The 20166-nt window shown below is 41.9% G+C and overlaps 2 protein-coding genes across 6 annotated transcripts in view; one reads left to right on the top strand and one right to left on the bottom strand.

Annotated features, from left to right (window-relative positions):
* UTP18 (UTP18 small subunit processome component) overlaps positions 1 to 15306 on the bottom strand; it is a 42274-nt gene extending 26968 nt beyond the window's left edge. The window contains exons 1-7 of the mRNA XM_032428411.1: positions 14872 to 15306; positions 13139 to 13251; positions 11935 to 12033; positions 9159 to 9226; positions 5273 to 5361; positions 3345 to 3470; positions 3071 to 3245 (exon numbers count right to left, since the gene is read on the bottom strand). Of these exons, the coding sequence (XP_032284302.1) occupies positions 3071 to 3245; positions 3345 to 3470; positions 5273 to 5361; positions 9159 to 9226; positions 11935 to 12033; positions 13139 to 13251; positions 14872 to 15210 (1009 nt within the window). The 5' untranslated portion in view covers positions 15211 to 15306. The remainder of the gene's footprint in view (positions 1 to 3070; positions 3246 to 3344; positions 3471 to 5272; positions 5362 to 9158; positions 9227 to 11934; positions 12034 to 13138; positions 13252 to 14871) is intronic.
* Positions 15307 to 15594: 288 nt separating this feature from the next.
* The window catches only part of MBTD1 (mbt domain containing 1), a 65813-nt gene continuing 61241 nt past the window's right edge, over positions 15595 to 20166 (top strand). For 4 of the 5 annotated variants that reach the window (XM_032428410.1, XM_032428409.1, XM_032428408.1 and 1 more), the window contains exons 1-2: positions 15720 to 15966; positions 16596 to 16659. The gene's annotated coding sequence lies outside the window, so the exon portion shown is untranslated. Of the gene's footprint in view, positions 15682 to 15719; positions 15967 to 16595; positions 16660 to 20166 lie in introns of those variants that run through there. The other variant, XM_032428407.1, reaches the window with a different exon arrangement.

The raw sequence follows: 20166 nt of genomic DNA, 5'->3' as shown, positions 1-20166 counted from the left end.
CAAGTGCCGGAGGGCTCATTACACAGCACCTGCTCTCCGGCCCGGGGGCCCGAAGACCTCACGCTTGTAGCCTGAGTGAGCCTGTTGTTCTGAGGGCATTCAGGAGAGAGGAGTGTCTTCCAGAAGGAAATACCAGACTTGCAGCAAATAAGAGCAGGTAGTTGATTTAGGAATTAAATGAAAAAAACGATAACTGTATTTTCATCCAAAACTTACAGAATACCAGTTATACGTATACAGCATTTTGCTTTTAACCTCACAAAAAGTGGTAACAGATGCTAGTACCAACACTGTAACTGCTTTTTACAGATGCTGAACCTTCCAAAATAGGAACCACATAAAATTTATATGACCTTGAGAAAGAAGATACTTTAAAGATGTCAGATATAAATCTTTGTGTACATCTGTGGATGAGGATTTTTAGGTCAACTAAAGAACAAGTGAGAAAAAGAATGGCCAATTTAATTACAAGAGTGCCAAATTCCCTAAGATGGAAGGACTTGCTGTGATGGGATAGATCATATGCTGCTCCTAACAATGGCGGCAGTTACCACTAAGTGCCACGAGGTGCTAAGTTAGGAGCTTTTAAAAATTATCTCTTTTGAACAAACTGATGGTGACCAGAAGGAAGGGGAGTCAAGGGGTGGGGGGAAGGCTGAACAAGGTGATGGGAATGAAGGAGGGCACTTGTCATGATGAGCACTGAGTGATGTATGGAATTGCTGAATCACTCCACTGTACACCTGAAACCAACAGAACACTGTATGCTAAGTGGAATTAAAATTAGAACTAGAAAAATAAAACTAAAAAAAAAAAATCAAAAAATTAAAAATGATCTCTTTTAATATTTAGGACCCTCGACTTTATAGAAAGAGAAAGCTGAAGCTCAGATATTACCGCACCATAACGCCTATAATCCAAATGGCTGCCTGACCAACTAATTTAATTCCCAAATGGTCAAATTCCTTATGTGTTTACCTAGAACAAGATATCTCTCTGAAGAACTGTCTTTCTAAATGATGCAGCAGAAACTGCTTCTGGAGTCTCAACTAGTAATCTGGGGTTCTCAACCTTTTTGTGTGTCAGTCTGGGGAAGCGTATGGTCCTCTTCTCAAAACAGTGGTTGTTCAAAACTTTTATAACCGAAGGAAATGCTAAACTTCAGTTATAGGTTAGTGAAAATAAAAATGTAATGTTTTTCCCATCTGACTTCACAAGCCTCTAAATTCTACCAGAGAATGTTAAGAATCTGTGGACCCTGTTATGAACCCCATTGGGTTAATGGAACAAACCATCAATTCAGAATTCTTCAGAATGCATCAATTCTGTACTCCTCCATTTTTCAAACTTACATTTAAGACAAAGAGTTTGCAAATGTATAAGTTTGCATATTCTAGCCAGTCAGCGATTTTCCCCTCTAATTCTAATGTCCTTAATTAATTTTGAGTTATTTATACTGTTTTATACTGAGACTGAAAATAGTGTTCAACAACCAACCCCACAAAAAGAAATACATTTACTTTATCATTATCATTACTGCCAAGCTATGCTCATTGAGGAAAGAGGAAAAGGGGAAACACTGAGAGGGAAAGATAAACGCCACGTCTTGGAAGAAGCTGGTGATCAGATGCACAACTCCTGCGTACCCACAGATCCACGGTAAACATCACTAACTGTATCTTGGCCAACCCCGGGTTTGCTTTTCCCAAGAGGATGCAAGGCAAGGGCGGACAAAAGCCCACTCCTTTTCATTAGTGGAATAATATGTGAAGATAGTTAACAACTACATATTGTTTTCTGCTTCAATATGGGGGAAACTATTTAAGGCTTTTCAACTCAAAATGAGGTCCATGGACCAGCAACATCAGCATCACCCAAGAGCTTGTTAGAAATGCAGAATCAGGCCCACCTCAGACCTACAGAATAACAATCTGCACTTTAGCCAGGTCCCCAAGTGGTTTTTATGCACATTAATGTCAGAAAAGCACTGGGTTAAAGCATGCTTAAACTCGGGACGCCTGGGTGGCTCAGTTGGTTAAGCGACTGCCTTCGGCTCAGGTCATGATCCTGAGTCCTGGGATGGAGTCCCACATCCGGCTCCCTGCTGAGCAGGGAGTCTGCTTCTCCCTCTGACCCTCCCCTCTCTCATGTGCGCACGCTCTCTCACTCATTCTCTCTCTCTCAAATAAATAAAATCTTAAAAAAAAAAAAAAAGCATGCTTAAACTAAGAATCCACTTGGAAAGGAACACCAAAGGTGTCAGGAAACACGGGAAACAGAGACTGGAAACACTGAAGATAAACACCATAAATGTTTCTGAAGTTGGCTTTGTTCACTTTGAACCACTAGTAGAAAAAAGACTGTACAGAGCTTCCCCTGTCCTTTACAGCCCCAAACATATATCCAGTTTAACAGGGAGACTGCCAGGGAGCCACAGCATTGTCAACACCCCCTCCCAAGACGCATAATGCTAACCCAGCCAACCTCACCACAAGGGCTTTGGTTCACAGAGGGTTCGTGAAGGAGTCACTGGATTATGTGGTGATGCGGGGAGGGGAATGCAAGGGAAGAACGGGGAAAGCAGAGGAAGATAAATTTTCAAATAATAAAGATTTTCTTAAGTAGTCTTTAAAACACATTACAATCTCCAAAAGCAGTGCTTTATTTCCTTTAAATATAAACCAAAAAATCAATTGTAACAGACACTAGAAGGGTAAGAGAGAACCCAAATTTCTTGAAGACCAGAAGTGCAATACTTTGAGGACTTGGGACTCAGGTCTTCTAGGTCCCAGGCGCTCTCCACTGCACCAACTGCTAAATTACAGCCAAGCATCTGCAACTGCTTTTCTGCTCTGGGAGATAGATTCCCAAATTCCAACGTTTCCAGAAGTGCTCAATAAAAAGTTCACTACTTTTATTCAAACGCATTATCTCAACACAATGACATTTTCCCAAAACTAAAACTAAAGCCATTCTTAAGAATCCCATGGGGGGAAAGTGGTTGTAAATACTGTTAAATGAACTCAGCCGTGGGGCTGGCAGGGAAGAGGGGTGATCAACGAAACCTTACCTCTCACTTGATGCACAGGAATTAACTTTCCAGCCAGCATATCGTAGACATAAAGAACCTTGCTGTGGATGCTCGTGGCTAAAACCTCTTCTCCAGTAGCACTAAAACAGGCCTTAAAAATTGGAAACTTTTCCAAATAGATGCTCTGGATTTTAGGATTTGTTTTTCCATCAACCTATAAGGAAAGGCAAAACATCCCTTTTGGGTATGTCCATAGACTCTGTGCCCTGGGAGTAAATACTTCTCACTCCAAGTTTCCATTTAAAAATGACACCTGAAATAGCGACACCGCGTTATCCAGCGCAGCGACCATCACAACCTGCGCACGAGGATGGAATTGCACAGACGAGACCCGCGCGGTAGTAGGACGTTCCGCGTTAGCAGGGAGACAATTCTTCAGCTATGGAAAAAGAAAGCGAGAATTGTTATCAATTCAAATGGTTTAACATTCTTGGGGGTATAGCTCAGTGGTAGAGCATTTGACTGCAAATGGTTTAACATTCTTTTTTTTTAAGATTTTATTTATTTATTTGACAGAGCGGGGGGGGGGGGGGGGGGGAAAAGGGGGGGGGGGGGGGGGGAGTACAAGCAGGAGGAGCAGCAGACAGAGGGAGAAGCAGGCTCCTCGCTGAGCAGGGAGCCCGATGCGGGGCTTAATCCTAGGACCCTGGGATCATGACCTGACCGAAGGCAGAAGCTTAATGACTGAGCCACCCAGACGCCCCAACATTCTTTTCTTTAAAGCATAAAGCATTTTAACATAACTTATGCTGAGAAGAAAGGACAACGGAATGGTAATGAGAAGACCACAGCTCTCCTACCAACTAGCAAGTCATTTTACTAAACAATAATCCATTTTTACCATCTTTCAAACAAGGGGATGAAATCTTTAAGGTCTTGGAGCATCAGGATACAGTCATTTCCCCATGATACACCCATATAGGTTAGGAAACTGACGTCCAGGGTATATTTTACTTAAAACTGCTACTGTAGCATCTTTGCATTCATGGCACAAAATACGATGCACTCTGTAACATGCCATGGTTCTGTGGTTGGCAGGGACAGCTATGTTCTCCTCTCAGAATACGTGGTTCCTAATTTAAAGAAATAATGACCTCATGCATCATGCATTTAGACTATTTTCAGTTACCTCTTGGTTTTTACAGGTTGTTCTCTCTGCATTACAAACTCAATTATACGAAAAATAAAGTGAGTACTACGTGTATGTTTTAGTTTATAACAAATGAAGTTAGATTTTTATGGTAACTGCATTTTCGGTGAAGGTGAATTTACCCTATGAAGAGCGGAGTGAACTATCTTCATAAGGTGGGGAGAAACACAATCACTGTCTCATAGTAATTTGCCATAATAGGGCTCCCTCCCCCATCTAAAGCATGCTACCATTTATAATGGGGAAAAATATCTATGCCAGAGAGAGATCTGGTCACTTAACAGATATTTAACTGAAGCACTGTGTTGGGCAGGCACTTCATTACCACAAAGAACAAGTCAGATACAGTCTAACTAGTGCAGACCACTTTAGACAAGATAGCCAGGAAGAACCTTTCTAAGTGTCATCTGAGCAGAAGGGTACCAATGGGCTGGCCATTAGCAGTGCTTGAAGAACAGACAGGCAGGGGGAAGAGCAAAAGTTCTGAGGCAAGAAAGGACTCGGCGTGTTCAAGAAACAGAAAGAAGGCCTAGGGAACCTGGGTAGGAAATAAGGGGAAAACTTCTGAGATGAAGCTTCAGACACAGGCAGATGCCAGATTATGAAGAGCAGCATAGACCGTGATAAAGAATTCGGAAGTTTTCAAAAAGCTATGAAAAGTGACATGACCTGATGTTTTATTTTTAGAAGACCCCTCCTGGCTTCTACTAAATGAAGAATAGGAAGAGTAGAGTGGAAGTGGGAGACCAATCACAAAGTGACTGCAGTACACAAGGTAACAGAGGATGGCAGCATAAACCAGGCTAGCGCCCGTGGAAATGAAGAGAAACGCAGAAGGAGAAATCAAACACAATTGCTAAAAGATCCCTGGGGATATAATTTAATCTTCTTGACCATTTCTGCAGAAGAATAATAAACAAAAGCAACACATTTAATCCCACAGAGAACATGAACCCATACATTTGTAATCGGGAAGCACACTGGGTGTCAGGGGTAGTCAGCTGGAGAGGCCCCACTTTGCTGACTCTCACCTTTAAGATTCCTTTAGGAAGAGAGGTTGATGTAGATATGAAATTCCCAGTCCTTTGCAACAAATCATCTTCGTCCTCTTCACTTTCATCTAAGTCAAACAGACCCACAAGGCGGAGCTTTAGAATCAAGGAGATGGCCATTACCTTCCCCAAACGTCTGTATTTCAAACTTTGACCCCCCCCATTCCAGCCTCCAATCTCGATCACTTTATTTAAACTGCAACTGGTAAAAGTAAAACAGAACAAATTTGAAAGGGAGGGGGAAAATGACACAGAGTCCAATATATATGGTTAAAATAAAAGCCTGACTCTGGAATGAAAGATAGACATTCACAGACAATGACTAAAACAGGATGAAAAAAAAATAAAGTTAAAGGCCGTATTTAATTTAAAAAGAACAATTCATAATCATGGCAAAATTGGCAATAAGGGAGACAGCAGATCTAGCTTAACTCACATGAAAAAGGACTAGCACTGAGGGATCAAGGTCAGCAAACTATATCAGAACTTCAAAGGGAGCTAACAGGGATGCTTTTCTCCTGATGATTCTAGTAAAGACAGCCGAAAAGCTGAGCAACAATTTTAAAACACTCAGAGGGAGAAGAGGGCAAAAACCAGCACTAAAAGCCCTCTAAGGTTCTTAAGGGGGTCTGGTAAACCACCAGGCTTCAGGCTGGGGCCACAAAAGGCTACACCAAGGAGTAAGGGTGAAATCAAAGAATTTTAAGAAAATCCTCCATGAACTGAAACCCAGCTTTGAATCCTTACAATCTCTCACTCGAGTAAGATGCTGTGGGATTGCTAGTGCCCCTTACCCAGCCACTACCTAGAAACAAACGTACAAATTCTCCAGAGAAAGATATCCTTGTCCTCTTGTTAAGCAACACTATTTTTTATATACAATGTCCTGCACTCAGGGAAATATAACTAGACCAAAAATTACAAGATAATGTAACTTGATTGAAAACCTAAGGAATAATAGACAGTCTCCACAGGAGATCTAAATAACTGAGTTTTTCAGACATAAGCTTTTCAAGTATTATGTTTAATATGGTCAAGAATAATGAATATTCAGATATTGAACCAAAGAACTAGACTATTAAAAAAACAAGCAAATGTAAATTCTAGAACTGAAAATTATGGTAGTTAAAATTAAAATCCCAGTGGGTATTTTTAACAGCCTACAAAAATTAGCTGGAGAGACAATTAGCGGTCTGGAAAATGCATCAGAAAAAATATCCAGACTGAAGTACAGAAAGCAAAAAGGACAGAAAATGCAGAAAAGAACACAAAATACATTTAAAAAAATAAATAAAACATTGAACGCACATGTAACTGGTGTCCCAGAAGAAAAGACTGGAACAGAAACAGTATTTGAAGACAATCGGTGAGAATTTCCAAAACTTAAAAAAGACATCAAGCTAGATTCAAAAGCACTGTAAAGACCAAGCAGAATACAAAGCAAGCTTAAAAAGACCGGGGGCGGGGGGGGGGGGGGAGATAAATGAACAAAACAGCAATAATAAAACAATCCATCATATTAAGTAATTATTATTGATTTTTGAAGGCCTATAATGATTGTATTGTAATTATGTTTAAAGCGGGGAGTACTTCTCTTTTAAAGACACTAGATGAAATATTTATCGATAAAAATAGCATGTTGGGACAACTGTGAGGCTAGGGGTTTGGTCACCACTGTACCAAGAAGAAGTACATCTTGGACAAGTCACTTTTATCTTTTTGAACCTCACTCCCCTCACCTGTAAAATGAAGGTAGTAGACCAGGATATCCCAATAGTAGCAGACAGGCTAATGAGTGACTTAATCCATTTCTTTTTTCTCATGGATACAAAGACAAACTGCATTTCCTGGGAGCCCATGAATTAGTGTGGCCTTGTGACTCAGCTCTGGCCAATAAAATCTAAGTCAAAGTACCATGTACCACTCCCAGGACAGGCCAATAAAAAGAGGCCAATAAAAGCCTCTTTCGGGTGAGCTGCTCACTCTTCCCCGTAAGCTGCCATGTCAACCTCTCGGGCAACTTAAAGCACACCATCTCCTTCTCACCACCACAATTTCATATGCTTGAAAAAAAACAACTTCTATTGGATAAATCCACTGGGACCTGGAAGGTTTTCTGTTTCAACAGCTAGCATAACCTTACCTATAATTACATGGATCCAAATGTTCTATGAAGGGGCACCTGGGTGGCTCAGTCAGTTAAGCGTCTACCATCCGCCCGTGTCATGATCCCAGGGTCCTGAGATCAAGCCCATGTCTCAGGCTCCCTGCTCAGCGGGGAGTCTGCTCCTCCCTTTCCCTCTGTCCCCCTCTCCCCCTGCTCATCTCTCTCTTAAATAAATAAGTAAAATCTTTAAAAATAAATAAAATAAAATAGACTACGAATGCAGCATTCTAAAATGGGTAATAAAATTATATTTTATAGAGGAGGGCAAACTGGTAACCAAGGAGGTAAAAATCATATAATGGGGGCACCTGGGTGGCTCAGTCGTTAAGCATCTGCCTTCGGCTCAGGTCATGGTCCCAGGGTCCTGGGATCGAGACCCACATGGGGCTCCCTGCTCAGCAGGAAGCCTGCTTCTCCCTCTCCCACTCCCCCTGCTTGTGTTCCCTCTCTCGCGGTCTCTCTCTCTGTCAAATAAATAAATAAAATCTTTTAAAAAAAATAAATAAAAATAAAAATCATATAATGTAAAAAAGGGTTAAAAAATAAGGGATGTTAAACTTGTTAAAAACCAAACTTGGAAAGACATTTCTTCAACAACAGAGTTTTACAGGAAACGAGGTAAAATAAACTGTATACTTTTTTTTTTTTAACTGTATACTTTTTAAAGGTAGGACTACAGAATGTAGGGAGGTAAATTTCGAAATTGGAAAAAATTCTAACAATTAGTTCTTAAGAAAAAGAGAAGAGGGAAAAACAGTCCAGTAAAGAGTACAGCATTATTCGACATGTTTAAGCAGAGGCTAAATTACAATCTAACAGATGTTGTAGAAAAGATTCTTGCAGTGGATAAATTCAGGCTATACCACAAAGATTCCTTTAACCTCTAAAAGTATCTGGCTGGAAACCAGAACAGAATTTTGACTTAGTAACAGATTGAGTTTTCTAACAGAATTACAGAAAACAACTGGTTCTTTATATGGACTCCCTGTACCTGAATACCATAAGGCCTGGACTAACAGGGGCGGGGAGAAGGGAGGGAAAGGTGGTGGAGGTAATAGAACAGAGGCTCATCAAAAATCAAGGATGCTAAGGAGAGAACTACTGCATTATGTGGGAGGATAGACTCCTATACTCCAGACTCTCTAAAGGACTTCAAAAGTCAATTCCAAGTCTAAAATGTATAACTCCAAGCACCCAAATCAGATCTTGGTAAGCTATCCACATTTATAATATCTAAACTCAAGGATCTAAAAAGGATAAAGCAGTTATGGTACAAGCCAAACTTAAAACCTGGAGGTGAAAAATAGGTGTTTACAAAGTGACTGATCATCTGGGCCTGACTGGACATGTGCTATATTAGCTGCCAATGTCTTCAAAAGGGGTCCTGAATGAAGAAGAATAGTTATTTTTCCTTAATCCTATGCCATAACACAACACAGTTCTGTTGAGAATCAAACATCATAAAATTCATCCCTTACTGTCCACACAACAGACAACATGCTATTAAGTCAATCTTACACTATTGTAAAAGACCTTCCCTCAGAGAATTGGTAGACTTCGAAACCAAACATTTAAAGGAGAAAAAAAAAAAAAAGATATTTGAAACACCAGGTTTTAACGAGCCTCATGAGAAAGCTCACAGAACAGAACAGGAACAGAGATTTATTTACTAACTTAAACAGAGATACCAATACTCACCATCTGAAGATGTTTTCCGCTTATTAGTCTCTGCCCAGGCAGGTACTCCCCCCATGGCATGCTGGAATCTAAACAAAAATACAAAAATGAAATTTTGTGTTAATAAATGCTCACCTAGCTTACAAGATTAGATTAGCTCACCTTGAGAGCATGTATACAATCTCTGCCAAAGAAATTATTATGTTTAAGAACAGAAGGACTACACACACAGAATAATCCCAACTTGCCTATATGGGAAACTTTTGTGAACCTCTAACCGTTTCAACTAGTCTTGGATATAGAACACCTGGATACATATTTGTTAATTATTTTTGTCTAGTTACACGTCTGCTTATTTGTTCATATCAACACATCTCAGATTTTGGGACTAAGTAAAGAACTCTGTGGTTATAAACCAATGCTACAGTAATAGAGCACACAGTAAAACACATCCGAGAGAAAATGACCAGGTTGGTAAGAATATACAAAACACAATCACATATCCTTCGAATAAAATTGGAGCATTTCACTCAGGAAAAAGTAAGCTTTACAAGAAGCATGAGAAACATATTCTGAAGGGCTAGTTTCTGGAAGAGTGCAGAGTGTCATTCTAATTGTTTAATACAGAAGTACAAAGCCACCAAACTCAGCCCACTGGCCATAAACAACTAGAAAACTAGACGAAATACATGAAACTGTTTCCAAAAATTGGACAATAAACAACATAAGATTGCGATCCCTGAGAGAAAGGAAATAACAAGGTGAGCGCTGTCATCCCAAGATTTTCCCCTGAAGGCAGTTTTTTGAGACCCTGGCACAGAACTAATGAGAAAAAGTCAGACCTGAAAGAGGCTGAGACAACTGGAATTTAAGGGGCAGTGAACAAAAGAGAAAAAGAAAGAGCTCCAGGCGCCTGGGTGGCTCAGTTGGTTGGGTGACTGACTCTTGATTTCATGGTTGTGAGTTCAAGCCCCACATTACGGCTCCATGCTGGGTGTATAGCCTACTTAAAAATAAGAAAAAAAAATTTTTAAAAAGATTTGCCTTATTAAAATATAAATGAATAAAAAATAAAAATAAATTTTAAAAAAATGGGGGGCACCTGGGTGGCTCAGTCAAACATCCGACTCTTGATCACGTCTCAGCTTTTTTTTTTTTTTTTTTTAAGATTTTATTTATTTATTTGAGAGAGAAACAGAGGGAGAGCACAGAGGGAGAGGGAAAAGTAGACTCCCCACCAAGCAGAAAGCCTGACACAGGGCTCGATCCCAGGACTCCGAGATCATGACCTGAGTCAAAGGCAGACGCCCAACTGACTGGGCCACCCAGGCGCCCCTCGGCTCAGCTCAGGGTCGTGAGTTCAAGCCCCATGTTGGGCTCCATGCTGGGCGTGGAGCCTACTTAAAACAAAAAAGCTCCAAAAATCTGCACTGGGGTCCACAGACATTTTTGCTGAATACTAAGCTATCACATTCAGAGGATGAAACTCCATGAGGTCAGGCAAAGAACTACGAGGGAGCCGTAAGTTGCACACCAGAGTTGAGATACTTGAGTTCCAACCAGCAAGAGAAGGTCTTATTGAAAACTCAGAGCATTCAGTAGAGATGGCAAAAAGGGCATATCTTAGAAATGGCGCTAAACCAGCCTACAGCAAATGCTACTCTACAGCAAAACTAAGAAATCCTAAAAGGATCAAACTAATCTCTAAGCCAATCAAACGCCTGCCAAGACAAACTCATTAAAAGTACTCACTCATTCAATATTCACTCATTCAACACTCATTAAAAGCAAAAATCAAAATCCAGACATTGATCAACTCAATATTCACATTGCCCCAAAATCCAATCAAAATTTCTAGACATGCAGAGAAGCAGAAAAACATGAACCATAACCAGAACAAAAATCAGTCAAGAGAAAGACACAGAAATGACAGACATGACAGAAATAGGATACAAAGACTTTGAACAAGCCAATAAATATGAAAAAATGCTCAACATCACTCATTATCAGGAAAATACAAATAAAAACCATGATGAGATACCATCTCACACCCGTCAGAATGGCTAAAATTAACAACACAGAAAACAACAGACGCTGACAAGGATGTGGAGAAAGGGGAACCCTCCTACACTGTTGGTGGGAATGCAAACTGGTGCAGCCACTCTGGGAAACAGTATGGAGGTTCCTCAAAAAGTTAAAAATAGAGCTACCCTATGATCCAGCAATTGTACTACTAGGTATTTACCCAAAGTATACAAAAATACAGATTCGAAGGGGTACATGCATGCTGATGTTTATTTATAGCAACATTATCATCAATAGCCAAACTATGCAAAGAGCCCAAGTGTCCATCGATTGATGAATAAAGGTGATATATATAACGACTGAGCCACCTAGGCACCCCATGAAGTCATTATTTTAAAAAATATATACATTCCCCAGCTCTGTTCAACTAAAAGAGCCTAGAAGTTATGGAAAAGAAATGGTTTACCATATACAAATAGACAAGCAAATAACCAATATCATCACTGATTATGTGTGGGTGGTAGGATTACCAGATTTTCCAAAATTTTTTTGTACCTGTATTCCCTCTCCCTCCAAAATACTAAAACTTACACCATTTCTTCCAGTAGCAACACTCTTACTACTTCAAAATGGCAATCTCACTACCTAAGAAACTGTTACAGCCAAAGACTCAGTGAATCTAAATAAACCTAAATAAATAAATAAATAAATAAATCTAAATAAACCTCCCTCAAGTTACAGCTTGGTAAATCACATGGAAAAGGACACTTACTCTTCCTTAAGTCTCTTTTGAAGCTTGTCTTTTGAAAGTTTACTTTCACTGGCATTTTTCATCATATCTTTCCGAAACCGGTTGCTCATCATGTCAACCCTATTAAAAACAAAACAGTATGCTTTAAATGACTTTAAAAGATTCGTCGTAGCTAGTTGTTGCCTTTAAAAATCTGAGAACACATTTAATCAAATATAAGTCAAGATTTGTAAGGTACAGAATATCAAATACACATTAATTTTTTAAAAAAGGTAAACACGTAATAGAGAATGCTCTGAAAGAATACCAATGAGTAATGACAAAAATCACACCAATTAAGTAGTTATTTCCCGCCCATTAAACTGACAAAGTCTGAAAAAAAGATAAAGCGTTGTTTATAAGAATGGAGTGAAATGGACACCTTTCAATTGGAAAGGTAAACTGGGAGAACCTCTTGGTCAGTCTGGCAGTTTTTATCAAGAATCTTACACATGCCTATGCCCTTTGATTAAGTAATTCTACCACAGAAAATTTTTCTTACAGAAATAATTAGAAAGGAAAAAAGGTTTATGCAGAAAAATATTTGTCTCAATATCAACTTATCAAAGGGAAAAACAGGAAAACCTATCTGTCTAATGATACCTATACAAATTATAGTTAATTCATATAGTAGACTATAATACAACCATTTAAAAACGTTTATAAAGGTTTTTATTTTTAAGTGGAAATAAATGCTTGCAAGACAATACATTCTCATCTCTTACAAGTATAATATTGAGTGTGCTAGTCTTTTTTCTAGCCTTTTCTCAGTTTCAGACATTGTGCTAAGAGCTCCACATACATTATTTCACTTAATCTCAAGAGCCTTCTGATATTACTATTATTACCTCCATTCGAAAGAGAAAAGGGAGGTTACAAACTTGCCCTTGGTCACTTAGGAACTGGCCAAATTAAAAGGCAAACTCAAATGTGACACCGAACACTATGCTTTCTTTGCTATTCGATACTGCACACAAGAGAAGGGGGCAGGAGAGAAGAATGCCAACATGTTAACAGCGGTTCTTCCTTGGTGGTGGGTTTATGAATGACCTTTTCTCTCTTCTGCTTTACAGTATTTTTTAAATCTTCACGTAATCACGTATTTGTAAAGACAACTTCTCTAAAACTTACAAAATAATTTTTTAAATATCCAGAGGATTTCTGGAAGAAAAATTAGGCAACCTACATTTCATCATCTTCATCTTCTTCATCCACCCAAACTGGCTTCTTTTGGAACAGAAAATTATCTTTTGCTTCATTCTCCACTTCCAAGTCACCTGAGTCTTCCTGTACTTGAACCTAGAGAAGACAAAATGCCCTCAAGCACTGAGTTTTTCAGCAGACGCACACACCTTCCAGTTAGAGGTCTTGTAGAATGCTTTGCAGGCCCTCTGATGGAACAAGGGAACAGAACACTACCACAGCAAGTGCTGGAGGCAGAACAGAAAATGCAGAGATGAGAGAATGGCACCACATGCTGGACAGGCAGGTAGGACAAACAGTCAAGGAGCGAAAGCTGACATGCTGAAAGGAGAGGACCAATTACGATGGGAACAACAAAAGTTGACACAGGAGGAAAGGAGTTGCAAAAATCCCAGAACTACAGAAATCATGGGGCCAGAGGCAGACTAACATCAAAAATCACGTGATTGAATACCATAACTAATGGGCATTTCACATTCTTAGACATACCTCTTCTCCATCGTTCATAACCATTCTTGACCCCCACCTTAAGAAAATTTACACTAGACTATCAGATCTAAATCTACACCACAGAATACTCCCAGAAGTTGAGCGTGAGCTTTCCCCAAAACCACTAATAGCCATATCCAAATATTTTCTTGCTCGTCTGTTAGGAGCCTCACACAGACTATTCCTTTTTCTTGAAATATTTTTTCTTGACTATGCAACTGTCCCAAAGGCCAGCAGTTTTCCATTAACAGTTCTCTATCTGCCAACAAGATTTCTGCAGCTTCCCTCATAAGCACCCAAAGGAAATACTGACAGTCAATCGACACTGGCCACTTGCGAGGTGGGCATTCATTTACCAAACGGAGTATTCTCGGTGAGGCTTTGCTTGGTCATGCTATGTAAAAGTTCACCGGCCTCTGCACACACTCATCTTCCTTTCCCTAAAATGCTTTCTTTTTTTTCCTCTTGAGCACACATCACTGACATATTTGCATTTTACTTTATCATCTTTTTCTGCCACTGGTACACATGCTCCAAAAGAGCAAGAGACTTTTGTCTGTTTTTGTCCATTGCTGTGTCTCCTCCATTGCCAGAACAATATCTGGAACTCCCTATCTTGGAAGAAAAATCAGGTACAGCATACAAGGAATGATTACAAATGTCCCCAAAAAGTTATTAAAAACGTGCAAAAAAGATAAAAAGGGATGATAAAAAGCATGCAGGGTTTTCACTGCCAGAAAAACATATGGCCCCCAACAGACTAACAATGATCTGGTGAACAAATACACGATCATTCTCAGAAGTTGGCCAATCACTTGGGAAGCTGTTAAAACCCACATTCTGATTCCATAGCTCCTGAATCACGGCAAGGTACTGAGGCAGGGGATCGAACGGCCACGAGGAAAGAAACACTGGGTTTGGAGAGAGCACAGTGGGACTGAGCCGCTAAAAATGCTCACGACTGCAGTTCGCTACACGTACGTGTAAAAGCGCCTGCTGGATACCAGGAGCAGGGGCTCCCCCCCCCCCGGGGGGGCGGAGAAAGGCGAGGTCTCCGCCCAGCGGAGACTTCCAGTCTGGCACCCGTCGGCGCCCGCGTTCTCCGGGCGCCCGCCGACCTGAGCGCTCCCGGCGCCGCAGGTCGCCCAGGCTCCGCCCCCGGAGGCTCACCGCCCACCGTGAGCCCCGCCCGAGCGCGCCCAGCCCGCGCGCCGCGGCCTCCCTCACCCGCGAGCCCTGCAGACGCCGCAGCAACGCGTCCTCGTTGTCCTCGACATCGCCGAACACCAGCTCTTCCAGGCACCGCTCCACCGCCGGCTTGTCCTCCTCCAGCGTCAGGCGGTTCCGCTGCCGGAGCCGTCTCTCCTCCTCCGCCGCGACTGCGATCGCAGCGGCCGCTGCGCTCGGCCGGGCCGGCGGTTTCCGCTGGGATGAAGGAGCAGCCTTTCGGGGCGGCCCGCCCGGCCCTGTTCCGGCTCTCCGGTCCGGCTTCGTTCGGCTCTTCCGGTCCAGCCTCACTCCGGTTCTCCGGTCCGGTTTCGTTCGGCTTCTGCGTTCCGGCGGCATCGTTGGGTTGGAGAAGAAACGCAGGCGCTCACGTGGAACCTCGCTGCGCGTGCGCCGAGGCCGTTGGGTTTCCGCGGCCGCTGAGGCCCCGCGGGGTCGGAAGGAGCCTGCGCGGTCTGTTAGCACGTGACCAACACTCTCTCCCTACGTAGCGCCCACTCCCCTCACCAACCCCTCCCCGTAGGGGAGTTCCTCCGGGAGGACCAATCTTCCGGGTGGAGGGGGAAGCGGCGTGACTGGAGTGGAAAATTTTTTCCAACACAACTTCGCAGCTGCAACTGATTGAAAGGAGCACAAGAAAGCCAGAGTATAAGCTGGGATGACTGAATGAAACTTCCACTTTTCTTCCTGACTTTTTAACCACTCGACTTAACACGAGCCGCGGTTGCCTTTTCCACCCCCTCGTCTTGGTACGGCCCTTGGAGTACGGAGCCTGCAGAGGGTCCCACGCTGGAGGAGAGAGAGAGGAGGGTATGTAGGGAAGTGGGCCAATCGGGGCGCGGGTCACGGCGCAGGCGCGCTGGGGAGGGAGGGCTATGCTAATGTTGTTGATATCCTGGGGCCACCCGAGTTAAAGGGGGGAAATCCGGGGGCTGCCGCAGCCGCCACCGGTCTGGGCCCAGCGGGGGCCCCCCTGTAGTCGCTGTAGTCCCGGGGAGAGGCGCCTGCCCCCAGCTCGGGGAGGGGGCGCCGCGGGCCCGGGGAGCACGGACAACCCCTACCCATGAGGCCCTGATGGAAAACACAAAGGATCTGGTGAGAGCCGAGCGCGGCAGCCGCTTTGTGTGCCAGGTGGGGGGGACGCCTGCAGCTCCCCGACCCCAGGAACCCCTGCAGCTCTTTGACCCCGCTCCCAGGCCTGTTTCTCCATCCCACGCCCCCTCAACCTCCAGAGTCCCCCTCCCCCTACCGGCCGTTAAACGATTCGGGGGTTCCCCTCCCCCCACCCCCTCAGCCCCGGACTCGGCGGGGTTCTCTCTACTCCCTCCACTCTTTGGGAGAAAAATTTTAGAAGAAAGTTTTTCTCTGCGTCCCGCCCCCCCCTCCCCCTTCAGCTCTGGCTGGTGGAGGCGGGGGGGGGGGGAGGCTGGATTTGAGACTTTTCCTTTTTTAGCCGTCCAGGGTGGGAGAGTGGAGTCCTCACTTGCCCCAGAGGGGCCTAGTTTGGGTGCTTTGCGGGGGAAGGTGCCTCTCCGCTCCGGGGCGAGTGCCGCGAGGCATTTCGCACGTGGAGGTGGAAATACTGAAAGGGGGCGGGGTGGGCACGTGTGGGAGTGGTGTTTGGGAAGCAGCCACCTGGGCCGCTTCTTTAAAAGGGTTCTAGGTCGGGGGGCTTTCGGGACCATTGCGTTCTCTTTTGTGAAATAAGAATCCTAACGTTTCAGAGTCGGAAGAGACGTTAGAGGTCACCCAAAGCAGCCGTCCCCTCTGCAGCCTCTCTGACAAGTGGTATGTAGTCTGGCGTCTGCTTGAACCCTTACCAACACTGAACGCTCTCTGCTGCCCAGGAAAGCCCGTTCCGTTCGAATTGTTTGCATGCCCTTATTACACCCTTCAGTCTCATTCATGTCCTTGTTAAGTTGCTCCCTTTTTTACTTCTCAAATTTTCTCTCACATCCTCCTCACCCACCCACCGCTCATTGGCCTATATTTTGTGAGCCAGGAGAGAACAGCAGGGAAGGGGAGGAAGGAGGGTTTGAGAGATAGTGAGGGCCAGCTGAAAACTTCGCTGGGTCATTTTCAAATGCGCTGGCTTGTATGTCTGAGAGTGGTTGATGTTTTTCTACAGGAAGCTTGGGAATTACAGTCTGGGATTTCATGGTCGTTTTCTCTCACTAGTGCATCTTTTCGTAGGTAGAAAATTCAGCAACACCTCTGTATTTCTCCTCTCTCAAAGCACATTTGCTTGTTGCCTAAATCACTTTCCCTAAAGCTGCCCAGATTGTTTTCTGGGGATAGTACTGAAGCTGTTAGAAGCATCTCCTGGTGCAGACGTGGTCAGAACTGTTCCCCCCGCCCCTTCCTTTTGACCTGTGTCTTCCTTTCACGCTGGGCTTCTCAAAGCCCCTCCTTCACAATATTTTCATTTCTTTTTTTATTATTACTTACTTTTGCAGTTCTCTTATGAAATTTGAAATTTTTGGAACACTTTTATATTTGCTTACAGTTTGCAGTAGTTTTCATATTCTTTACATTAGTATGTGCCATTTATCACTCAGTCGTTGAGATAGTTCCCTTTCTGCTGTTGTCAGTTAACGTTTTTCTGATGTTCTTCATTTGCTGAGCTGTGCTGCCTCCAAAAGTAGTTTTATTGGCATAAGAATCTTCAGGGCACTTGTTTTTCCTCTTCCTAATATAGTGAAGTGGAGTCAAGACATAACAGATAAGATGTAGAAGTCATGAATCTGGTCTAAAAGCCAGAGAATAAATTTCCTCTTAAACTACCAGTCCCCAGTTTAAAATACTGAAACACAGACATTTTTCTCTCTCCCGGTGTCATGACTTAGAGACTCTTGCTCTGCTCTACCATGCTTACTTAGACTGTATTCTTTTTGTTTACCTCAACACCAATGAGTGTTTAGAAAGAAAATAGCTGTCTTTTTTTTTTTTTTTTTTTGCACCATCTCTCTCTGTGAATAACAAGTAGCTTCTATTTATATAGAACCCCATCTGAAGGCTTCTGGGTACCTTGCAAATTATGGCAAAAGTGTCTTGAATAGGTATTTGTTCATGAGTATCTTATGTTGGGCCATGTTTTTCAACAATCCAATTTTTAATTTTATAGTTTGACATCAATTTCACTAGAATTTAACATGGAAATGAATACTAGCTACTGAAAAAAACTGATAGAGCTGTGTAATTCTGTCTTTAAAGTTTTAATTACTGTGGAGTTCCAGGTTATTTTCCAGCTGACTTTAAACATGAACTGTCATGACTTAAGCTGATTGACTTTGGAGACATTTGCATTCTGAACATACTAGACAGGAACAACTGGTTTTATTTTTAAAGAAGACACTGTTGTATTTTTTGTGACTGGTTATATGTTGACCTGATTAGAGTCTAAACCTTGCTACATATTCAGATGCTTTTAGGCCCTCAAATTGTTTGAAAATATAACAGTAGTCAAAAAAGGTAGAGCTGTAGGTTACAAGTGAAAACAGCATATTAATGTCATAAATACAAACCGCTAGATTACTGAAAGCCAAGAGTGCTCAGTGGTTTGAGTGACCATATTCTAAAATTAGACAAGTCACTATTTTTTGGTTGCTCCTTATTTCTGTTTTCATTTTTAAAATGTTTGCTGAATAAGATGTAATCTTTTCACATTTAAATATTAAGGTAAGCGAGTTAAAATGTAACATTAGTTTCAGGGTTTCAAATCCAAGAGAAAGATGAAAACATCAGGTCAATAGAAGAGGAGGAATTAAAATCGTTAAACAAGATAAGATACGTCTCCTAACACCAGGGTATAAGTAACTGTCCAACACTACCTTTAGTTTTTTATAAAAATTACAGATTGGTTTAGATTTAATCATGATTTTTAATGACTTTTTTTTTAAGTTTTATACACACACACACACACAGATTTAGACTTTTTCTTCTTTCTTTGCTGGAACCCCCAAGAAAGGGTGGAAAGGAAATAATTCCTATATGAAAAAGCCTGATTTGAGGTGGGATGAAATGATATAGTAAGAGAGGTATGGGCAGACTAAGTTAGTGTTTCAATTCTGCCACTGACTAGCTTCATAGCATTTGTCAGATGAAATTCTGGGCCTCAATTTTCTCATCCTCATAGTTGAAGGGCTGGTCTAGAATCAGCATTGACCAACAGAACTTTGTGCAGTGATAGGAATGTCTTATATATGTGTTATCCAATATGGCAGCCACTAGCTACACCTGGCTGTTGGGCACTTAAAAGGTAGCTAGTGCAATGGAAAGACCCGGTTTTTTCTTATGATTTAACCAGTGTAAATTTAGCCACAGGTCTGCCATGTTGGACATGCAGATGTAGAAGAGCATTTTTCCAAACTTACCTAATCATTAAAACCACCTTTTGGGGCTCTTGTAACCATATAAAACCTCTCTCCCAGTGATTATCGTTCAAAAGGTCTGCAGTGGGGCCTAAGACTGTTTTTAATGCATGCCCGAAAAAGTTTTTATCAGATTGATCAGGGAAGTACTGCATTTGAATATTTCTAAACTCCCTTTTAGTTCTCACGTTAGTATTGATAACTTAAAATTCAACGTAGTGGAAATAAGCTCTGGACAAAGTTGGCAAACTGGCCAGGCTCTCACTCTCCCAGCTCCTGACCTGTGATCTTAAGTAAGTTGCTTAACCTCTTCAGGCGTCATCTTTCTCCCCTAACTGTGGGTCGAGCTTCAGCCCTACCTCACTCCCAGGGTTTCTGTAAACCAATCAGATGTGATGACCAGCATACAAGAAATTGTGAGCTGCTATAAAGTATTAAGATATCTTCTCAAAAACCCTTTTTCTTTTTCCTTTTTCACTATTGCCTATTACTACTACTATTTTGATGGAATAGGTCACATATAATAACTCAATTAATTTAGTAATTTATTCCCCCAACTATTTGGCCATAGTTTGTAGTGTATGTGGAGGACATGCATAGTAAATCTAACACTTTTTTGTATTTCTGTTGCTTAGCATAATTTGTCTATATTGCCCAATAAATATTGGATGATATCACCTATTGCTTTCCTTTTAGATCTCAAAACTTCAGTTAGCTGGTTGAAGATTATTTTACACACCAGAGAAATAACCCCCTATGTACACATATGTGTTTAATCCTATTTTTAATTGTTTCATTATTAATACCCCATGGTTGTTATTGTTCAGTGATGATGTATCTTTTGCACAACCAGCTCCAAATATATTTTCAAAAGAAACACCAAGATAATATCATCATCTTAGGTCAGTGTTTTTAGGTTATACCA

This window comes from Phoca vitulina, unplaced genomic scaffold, assembly GCF_004348235.1.
Source record: "Phoca vitulina isolate PV1807 unplaced genomic scaffold, GSC_HSeal_1.0 scaffold40, whole genome shotgun sequence".
Classification (NCBI taxonomy): Eukaryota; Metazoa; Chordata; class Mammalia; order Carnivora; family Phocidae; genus Phoca; species Phoca vitulina.
Note: the sequence above shows the minus strand (reverse complement) of the source record. Positions and strands in the feature narration are given on the sequence as shown.